Genomic DNA, 10000 nt, shown 5'->3' on the forward strand with positions numbered 1-10000 from the left:
TCTGCTCAGATGAGCCGCCTGACAAACACACACACACACACACACACACACACATGAATACAGACTCACACACATATACACTGTGATATGTGTGGTTAAATGTGTTTAAATCTCACCAGTGTGTGTTGCGAGTGCGAGAGAGACTGTAAGATCTCATCAGTGATGTAATCAGAGAGACATGATGCCATACTGAACTTCACCTCACTGAAAACAAACACAAAAACACTGTTGATTACGTTCTCAAACAGAAATGGCATTTAAAGTACAGTAACACACTTACAATGGAAGTTTATGGGGCAAGTGTACTGGTAGATTACTTCTGAATTGTAATCTGTTACTGATTACAAACTACATTACTAAAATTGTAGTCAGTAATGTAATCTATTGGATTACATTTTTAAGGTAACCTAATTTGATTGCTTTTAGATGACTTTTTACTTTTAGGATTACTTTTGAGCGAATTCTTGTTTATCTGATGCCACATGCATTTCAGTAGGATAAGCTTGTTCCATTTCGACAATGTTGCTTAAATGCATTAGAAAGAAACTTTCTTAATGGATCAAATATGAGAATTTGTGTATTTTGTGTGTGTGTGTGTGTGTTGCATTTTTCTGAGTGAAATAAAAAGGACCTTCAAATGTTTTTCAGCAATTTTGGCATTACAAGCACTATTCATATGTATTAACAGATAAGGCCAGTTATATTTGTGAATTAACATCACAAAAAAGCAAAAACAAAAAAGCAAAGTGCATGCATTTACATTTTTAAAGCCAAGCACAAAAGCAATTTGTTAAAATAAAACTACATTAACAGCACTTATGCAGTCAGATCATATATGTATGTCAGCTGTAGGCTGATTTAAAAATTAAAAATGTAAAATATTTTAAAAGAAGAAAAATGAAAGGGAACAATAAATTATGAACAATTTACTGCCTTTTCATTATTAATATGCAATCATGTCATCCATAATAAAGTAACTTTAATCTGATTACGAGTACATTAAAATGTAATTCAATCTAATTACAAGTACTTCATTTTTGTAATCTGATTATGTCATCCAGATTACATGTAATCTATTACTACCCAGCACTGGGGGCAAGTACACTGGAGGGTTTAAAAACGTGTAAAAATGTCTGCTATTTGAGCTGTAATTGTCTAAATCGTGGTGAATTTTGGTGGAACTACTTTTCTAGGCATATGGACTTCTGCTTATGTGTTACTGATGTACTTCCTGTGGGAGGAGTTTATAACGCGTAAACTGATTGACTTGAATTGTCAACATGTTTGGCATGACATACGTATCTGTTTGGCATTACAAAGTCTCTTTCAAGGCAAGTCACTCCACTCTGCGGCCATATTTGGAATGCTCTCGGGCACCTATTTTGTAGTGTAAACAAGTGGCATAAAAGTACATTTACAAATATTTAAAAACAAATATTATTTTTGTGTGATTCAGTTAAAATGTGAATTCTTATGTTCATATGAACGTCTTTTGACAGCTGAAGGGTGTGCTACAAAGATCAAGGAGAAAATAGACATTATTTTGAATATGTTAAGTGGAAAATCCAAAAAAGTTTTGTGTCAAGTGTTTTAGAAAGTAACTTAAAAGTGAAGTATTTAGTAATGTGATTACTTTTCTAATGAAATAATCAGTAAAGTAATCTGAATACAATATTATATAAGTAGTTAGTAATTTGTAGTGGATTACTTTTAGTATCTAACCCAACATTGGTTGACAATAATGTGCAAATTAAAAAAAACACGTGACAAAACTTTAATAGACTAAACTTTAACTTTAACTTTTAGAATTTATAAACATTTATGTGGTGATGGGCATGGCTGAATGACATCTGTAGAGAGTGAGGTCGGGAGAGTGAGAGCGGTAAGGATTGACACCTGTAGGAAATTATCTCTAATAGCTGTTTGTGTTTTGCAGTGAGAGCTGAGAGGGATAAAAAAGGGGCAGTCCAGACCACCGAGAAAGAGAAACGCATGCTGCAGTGTTTATGTGCACATTGAGTGGAATGCAGAAGGCAGAACTTTGTGTGTGTCAAATAGAATTTACATTGGATTGTTTATCCAGCTCCTGCTTCCTCCTTTGAAGAAAGAAAGCTAGAGACGTGTCACAGTGGTATAGAAACCAGGGAATTAGGAGGAAGAAACATTGTTATTGAGTCTTTGCCGCTGGCCGAACTGATTAAGACCCTCACCGGCATCCACCAAGCCCAACATCAGGCTCTACTTGAGCTGTGCGTGGAACAGGAGCAACAGTTCCAGGTGCTCCTTCAGGCTCAAATGGAGAACCAGCGGGTGTTACGGAGCTTGTTACACCAGGAGACTTCAGCTGCGACCCCGGACCCACCTACGGCTGTACCGCATGTCACGCTGATGAAAATGGGACCTCAAGATGACCCAGAGGCGTTCCTTGAGTTCTTCAAGTGGATGGCGGGAGCATGGAACTGGCCCAGCACTCAGTGGGCTGCACGCCTCATGCCACTGTTGTCCGGAGAAGTCCAACTCGTGGCACACCAACTACCTGCATCCAGCCTCCTGGTGTATGAGGATCTGAAGAACGCCATCCTGCAATGGTTTGGCCAAAGCCCAGAGCAACAAAGCCACTTCGCGAACTGTACAAACTATTGGGGATTAAATTGATTCGTACCAGCGTCTACATCCCCAAACAGATGGCTTGGTCCAACGATTTAATCAGACACTAAAGAATATGATTAGTAAGTTTGTGCACAAAGATGCTCGAAATTGGGACAAGTGGCTCGATCCCCTATTTGCTGTATGAGAGGTCCCGCAAGCCTCCACATGGTTCTCCCCATTTGAATTATTGTACAGGCATTGACCATAAAATTGGGAGGACGGACCTTCAAACAGCAAAAACGAAATTCAATACGTTCTTGACCTGAGAGCAAAACTCCACACATTGAGGAAATGTACACAGGAGAATTTGCTCCAGGCTCAAGAACGTCAGAGCTGGCTGTATAATAGGGTTACTTGACTATGGGAATTAACACCGGGAGATAAAGTCCTTGTAGTACTCCCCACATCGAGCTTTAGATTACTCGCCAAGTGGCAAGGACCATTTGAGGTCACACGGCGAGTTCGATTATGAGGTTAAACGAATGGATAGAGGAGGAGCACATCCAATTTACCACCTCAATCTCCTAAAACCATGGAGAGAGGCAGTTCCCATGACTTTGGTGACGGTGGTTCTGGAGAGGGAGGAGCTCGGACTGGAGGTGAACTTAAAAGCCACCGATCGAGTCACCCCGGTTACTTGCGGAGACCACCTCTCACTGCCACAAGTTACGGAGGTTGCCAGGTTGCAAGGAGAATTCTCCGATGTGTTCTCTCCTCTCCCTGGTCGCACAAATCTCATAGAGCACATTATCAAATCGACCCCAGGGGTAGTGGTACGCAGTCGTCCCTCCCAATTACCCGAACACAAAAAAAGTGGTTTGGGAAGAATTAAAGGCCATGCTAGATATGGGGGTAATAGAAGAATCCCACAGTGACTGGGCCAGCCAGGTTGTGCTGGTTATGAAGAGCGATGGTTCGGTCCGGTTCTGTGGATTATAGAAAAGTCAATGCAGTGTCTAAATTTGATGCTTACCCAATGCCTCGGACAGATGAACTGCTAGATCGGTTAGGCGTGGCTTGCTTTTATTCAACACTGGATTTGATAAAGGGATATTGGCAGATCCCCTTAACTCCCATGTCCAGTGAAAAGATGGCATTTTCCATACTGTTCGTATTACACCAATTCGTGACTCTTCCGTTCAGTTTGTTCGAGGCCCCGGCTATGTTTCAGTGGCTCATGGACCGAATCCTCATATTGCACGCTGCTTACGCCACAGCCTATCACTACTATATAGCGGCACCTGCAGCATCTGAGGGCTGTCCTGCGGTCGTTGAGATGAGCGGGACTCACGGCAAACCCAAAGAAGTAATTATTCGACCATCACAAGGCCGCTGACTGATCTAACTAAAAAGGGGGCACCAGATCCGGTCCAGTGTATGGAGCTGTGTCAGCAGGTGTTCACGCAGGTGAAAGCTGCACTTTGCGGCAGGCTGTTATTGCACTCTCTTGACTTCTCTCTACCTATTATATTGCAGACGAATGCGTCGGACAGGTGGTTGGGAGCGGTACTGTTCCAGATGTTGGAGGGGGAAGAGCGCCCCGCGCTGTACATGATCAAATATGTATCATACATATACAACCTGTTGTTGTGAAAACCTGAACTCCTGAAATTTAATGAAAATACTGAAATATTAGCTACTTTTCAGAAATAACTGTTTTCTGAATTCTTCATGCTTGTTATTAATTTTCTGTGTTTTAGCCAGTTTACAACATTACTTGGGTGTCCCAGGGGTGCACAGAACTACAAAATTATCGAATCAAATAAAAGATGAAAACACTATGAAATTAAACACTATGATGAGGTGTTTTGGGGCATTTTGATATGTGTGTGGAGTGTGTTTGAGATGCTATGGGCATACTTGGGGTGTGTTTTGCTTTAAGTGTTAGGATGTTTATGGGGCATGTTTTAGGCATATTTTGTGGTGTGCTGGTGTGTATTTTGGGGTGCATTTTAGGCTGCATTTGGGGTATTTTGGGATGTGTTTGGGGGATGTACTAAGGTATGTTCTGTGTGTGGTTTTGGGTTGCGATGTGTTTTGGGGGTGAATTTGTGGTGTGTTTGAGGTATTTTGGGGCATTTTGATGTGTGTGTGTTTGAGATGCTGTGGGCATACTTGGGGTGTCTTGTGGTGTTATGGGGCATTTTGGGGTGTGTGTGTGTGTGTGGGGGGGGGGGTGTATGAGGTGTTGTGAGCATATTAGGGATGTGTTTGAGGCTTTTTGGGTGTATTTGGGGCATCCTCTGGAGTGTGTGTGTGTGTGTGTGGGCTTTGGGGTGAGTTTGGGGAATGTACTAAGGTGTGTTTATGTGTGTTTGGTGCATGTATGTGTGTGTTCTGTGTTTGGTTTTGGGGTGCATTTGGGGTATGATTTGGGGTGTGTTTGAGGTGTTTTGGGGCATTTTGATGTGTGTGGAGTGTGTTTGAGATGCTGTAAGTATACTTGGGTTGTCTTGGTTGTGTGTTTTGGGTGTGTCTGTGATTTGCTTTAAGTGTTAGGGTGTGTTTTGGGGCGCGTTTTGCGGCTGCATTTGGGGTATTTTGGGGTGTGTTTGGGGAATGTATGTGGTGTGTTCTGTGTTTGGTTTTGGGGTGCATCTGGGGTGTGATTTGGGGTGTGTTTGAGGTGTTTTGGGGCATTTTGATGTGTGTGGAGTGTGTTTGAGATGCATTTTGGGTGTTTGAGGTGCTGAGGGCATATTTGGGGTGTCTTGGAACCTTTTATTTTCTGATCATTTTGTCGTGTTGCAGCTTAATTTCGGTGTGTTTTCAGTTTTAATATGCTTTACTAAACACCTGGGCCACTGTATATTGTATTGCATGTACAGTTGCATGTTTTTTACGGAAACAGTGTATTCACAACACAAATTACGCATTCTGACTAGCATGCAATTTGATTCAAGTTCACCTGTTTATTGGCTTCATTGTGTGTGCAGATGTGTAAGTTGTTATATAACAAATAGCTAATACATTTTGTGTATGAATAAGATGTGTTTGATTGAGATAATTAACCTGTTTATAAAGTGCTGTTCAGCTCTTTCTGTTCACACAGCTCAAGAGGGGAAATACCAGACATACTGGATTATTAGATTAAATGAATCAATTCTTTCTAGATGTTTCTTCTTCTAAAAACTAAATTTTCTCTAGAAGTTTCCTTTTCTGTCTGTGAACTTTAAATATCATGCATTTTTATTTTTTTCACAGTCACCTGATCTTGTTGATGATGTCAATGGCGGACTGCTCCAGCAGTGTGGAGGTGATGAAGGCTTGTGTCACACTCATCTTCCCCTCAGTAGTGTGTAGAAGATCATCACGCAAACTCGCCTTCTGCATCATGTGAGGACACACACTCGCTGCGGTGTCCAACATCGACAACAACATACTCTAAAACACACACATTAGTGAATATTACGTTTCTGAACTGAAATACCATTCATAAAAGTGGTTATGTTCAGTGGTGTTGTGTCAGTGTGTTTGTGTACCTGCAGTTGTTTGTCTATGACAGCACTGATTTCTCCTGCGACTAAACTCAGTTTCTCATGCACCTGCCGCACACACACGGCCTCTGACCTGTCACTGATGCCCGCCACACGCCCGTCTGAACGCAGGTGATACAGACTGGACAACAGCTACAAACACACAGAACATGCTGTTAAAAATGTGAATATAGTGAGTGTATATTGTGTATATGTGTGTATCTCACAGTTCTAGAGTTCTTGGCGTCTGTCATCAGTCTCTCTGCTGTCTTCATGTCCTGTTGAACTCTGTCACTCGCACTGAAGCGCAGTGAATTCAACTGATCCTGAACCTGCACACACACCTGCCCCATCAACTACACACACACACACACACACACACACACAGATCTGTTGTTAGGATAAAGTCTGGTAGTGTGCTCATGTGTACAAACTCTCTTTCTATCTTTCTATCAGCCTTTGAACACCCATATCACTACACATTAGTACACTGTGGTGATGGGCGTGGCCAAGTAACGTCTGTAGAGAGTGAGGTCGGGAGTGTGAGAGCAGTAATGATTGACACCTGTAGGAAATTATCTCTAACAACTGTTTGTGTTTTGCAGTGAGAGCTGAGAGGGATAAAACAGGGGATGTCCAGACCACAGAGAGAGACGCAAGCAGCAGTGTTAATGTGCGCATTGAGTGGAATGCTGAAAACAGATCTTTGTGTGTGTGTGCAATAAAATGAATGTTGGATTGTTTATTTACATTAATGCATTTGGCAGACGCTTTTATCCAAAGTGACTTACAGTGCACTTATTACAGAGACAATCCCCCTGGAGCAACCTGGAGTTAAGTGCCTTGCTCAAGGACACAATGGTGATGGCTGTGGGGATTGAACCAACAACCTTCTGCTTACCAGTTCAGTGCTTTAGTCCACTACACCACCACCACTACTAATCTGGCTCCTGCTTCCTCCTTTGAAGAAAAAAAGCTAGAGAATTGTCACATACACACCTGTTGTGTAGTGCTGGTGATGATGCCCTGATGCAGTCTGAATGCTTGTTCCCGCAGATATCTTCTGCTCTCATGATTACGCAACAGATACTGCTCCATCTACACACACACACACACACACACACACACACACACACACACACACACACACACACACACACACACACACACACAGAGAGTAAATATAGAATGTACACTTATATGTTTTGGACATTTCAGGGTGTTTTTGGGATGCTTTGGGGTGTGTTTGGGGTGTTATGGGGCATTTTGGAATGTGTGGGGGTGTTTGGGGTGTTGTGGCTGTAATAGGGGTGTGTTTGAGGTGTATTGGGCATATTTGGGGTGTCTTGGGGTGTGTTTTGGGTGTGTCTGGGGCACGCTTTGGTGTGTGTGTGGGCTCTGCTTTAAGTGTAAGGGTGTGTTTTGGGGCGTGCTTAGGATGTGTATATTGGGCGCGTTTTGGGGCATGTTTGAGATGTGTTTGGGATGTGTTTTGGGGTGCATTTTGAGGCTGTGTTTGGGGTATTTTGGGGTGTGTTTCAGGCATGTACTAAGGTGTGTTTAAGTGTGTTTGGGACATGTATGAGGTATGTTATGGGTGTGGTTTTGATGTGTGTGGAGTGTGTTTGAGATGCTATGGGCATACTTGGGGTGTGTTTTGGGTGTGTCTGTGGCATGCTTTGATGTGTTTCTGGGATTTTCTTTAAGTGTAGGGTGTGTTTTGGGGCATGCTTAGGGTGTGTATGGGGCATGTTTTGGGGCTGTGTTTTGAGGCTGCATTTGGGGTATTTTGGGGTGTGTTTGAGGCATGTACTTATGTGTGTTTAAGTGTGTTTGGGACGTGAATGAGGTGTGGTTGGGGTGCGATTTGGGTGTGTTTTGGGGCGTATTTTGGGCTGTGTTTTAGGGTATTTTGGGGTGTCTGGAGCATGTACTAAGGTGGTTTAAGTGAGTTTGGGGTGTGTTGGGGGTGTGTTTTGGGGTGCAATTGGGGTGTGTTTTGGGGATTATTTTTGGTGTGTTTTGGAACATGTTTTGGGCTGTGTTTTAGGGTATTTTGGGGTGTGTTCAGGGCATGTACAAAGGTGTGTTTAAGTGTGTTTGGGGCATGTATGTGGTGTGTTTGGTATGCATTTTGGGTGTGTTTTGGGCTGTGTTTGTTGGGGTATTTTAAGGTGTGTTTTGGGCATGTACTAAGGTGTGTTTAAGTGTGTTTGGGGCATGTATGTGGTGTTTGGGGTGCATTTTGGGTGTGTTTTAGGCTGTGTTTGTTGGGGTATTTTAAGGTGTGTTTTGGGCATGTACTAAGGTGTGTTAAAGTGAGTTTGGGACATGTATGGGGTGTTTTGGGGGTGCGTTTTGGGTGTGTTTTGGGGTGCATTCAGGGCATGTACAAAGGTGTGTTTAAGTGTGTTTGGGGCGTGTAAGGGGGGTGTTTGGGGTGCGTTTTGGGTGTGTTTTGGGGTGTATATTGGAGTATATTTTGGGGTATTTTGGGTGTGTTTGGGCATGTACTAAGGTGTGTTTGGGGCATGCTTTGGGTGTATATAGGTTGTCTGAGGCATGTTGTGTGTTTGTAGTATTTTTGAGTGTCTTTGAGGAATACACTGAGGTGTGTTAGGAACATGTTTTGTGGTGTGTTGTGAGTGTGTTTGTAGTATGTTCTGACCTTCATCAGGACATCTTCTGTTTTCTCAGGGTTGTTCTTTAGAGCTTGTGCTGCGTCTGTGATGGGAACCGGCATGAACCTGATGGTGTAATTCCTACAAAGGACAAATATCTAACCTCAATGTACAGTACATGATTATACACACACGCTCACACAACAAACAAACACACAGAAGAGAGCACATTAATTGAGAATATTACTCACTTCTCCAGAGCCGCAGCCACATCCTGTAGCCCCTGAACACTGACACAGTTACGATCCCAAATCACCGTCCTGAAACACACACTCTCATCAAGAGACAGTCTGAAACTTTTGATTGAATGTTCTGTTTTTATATTTTATGAAAACACACACAAACGTGTTTAGTGCTGTACCTGAGTTTGGTGTTGATCTGCAGGGCTTTAGCAAGCATTTTTGCCCCAAAATCACCCATATTATTTCCGCTGATGTCTAGATGAGTGAGACTGCTGTTACTGCCCACCGCGTTCAAAAATACAGACAGATCAGCTTTCAACCGTGAGTCCGCTAGAGACAGAGACGACAGAGGCTACACAAACACACACAGTTCATGTTTAAAACGACTGTGACGATCAGAATTAAGCATCTCAAATGAAAGGATTTTACACACTTACAGATTCCTCCTCTTGAATCATGTGGATCAGAGAGACAAGAACCTGCCCAAGATTCCTGCAGAGAGACAATTACACACACACACACACACACACACACACACACAGGGATCATACACAGATCACACACATTAATGTAAAGCAGCTACAAACTGAATAAAACCCATTAAATCTCACTTCATTTTGATGTTGTTGAAGTTCTTGCCGATAGACAGATGTTTGATGGAGCGATTCTTTGAGAGCCACATGAGCAGTGTTGACAGATCAGAGTCCAGACCTGAGACACAAATACTGCTTTAACACAACTCTACTATCACTGTTTAATGCGTCTAACATCAGCTCTGAAGGACTGCAAACATACGTGTGTGTGTGTGTGTGATCTGTGTATGATCCCTGTGTGTAGTGTGTGTGTGTGTGTGTGTGTGTGTGTGTGTGTGATCTGTGTATGATCCCTGTGTGTAGTGTGTGTGTGTGTGTGTGTGTGTGTGATCTGTGTATGATCTCTGTGTGTAGTGTGTGTGTGTGTGTGTGTGTGTGTGTGTGTGTGTAGTGTGTGTGTGTGTGTGTGTGTGTGTAGT

At 42.6% G+C, this 10000-nt stretch overlaps 1 protein-coding gene across 1 annotated transcript in view; it reads right to left on the reverse strand.

The window, feature by feature from the left end:
* LOC127425126 (F-actin-uncapping protein LRRC16A-like) overlaps positions 1 to 10000 on the reverse strand; it is a 43480-nt gene that overhangs the window by 11880 nt on the left and 21600 nt on the right. The window contains exons 19-29 of the mRNA XM_051670790.1: positions 9600 to 9699; positions 9426 to 9480; positions 9168 to 9340; positions 8998 to 9066; positions 8794 to 8887; positions 7125 to 7223; positions 6353 to 6481; positions 6132 to 6278; positions 5858 to 6033; positions 117 to 204; positions 1 to 18 (exon numbers count right to left, since the gene is read on the reverse strand). The exon at positions 1 to 18 is cut by the window's left edge and continues 99 nt beyond it. Coding sequence (XP_051526750.1) covers positions 1 to 18; positions 117 to 204; positions 5858 to 6033; positions 6132 to 6278; positions 6353 to 6481; positions 7125 to 7223; positions 8794 to 8887; positions 8998 to 9066; positions 9168 to 9340; positions 9426 to 9480; positions 9600 to 9699 — 1148 coding nt within the window. The remainder of the gene's footprint in view (positions 19 to 116; positions 205 to 5857; positions 6034 to 6131; positions 6279 to 6352; positions 6482 to 7124; positions 7224 to 8793; positions 8888 to 8997; positions 9067 to 9167; positions 9341 to 9425; positions 9481 to 9599; positions 9700 to 10000) is intronic.

This window comes from Myxocyprinus asiaticus, chromosome 34 (genome assembly GCF_019703515.2).
Source record: "Myxocyprinus asiaticus isolate MX2 ecotype Aquarium Trade chromosome 34, UBuf_Myxa_2, whole genome shotgun sequence".
Lineage (NCBI taxonomy): Eukaryota > Metazoa > Chordata > Actinopteri > Cypriniformes > Catostomidae > Myxocyprinus > Myxocyprinus asiaticus.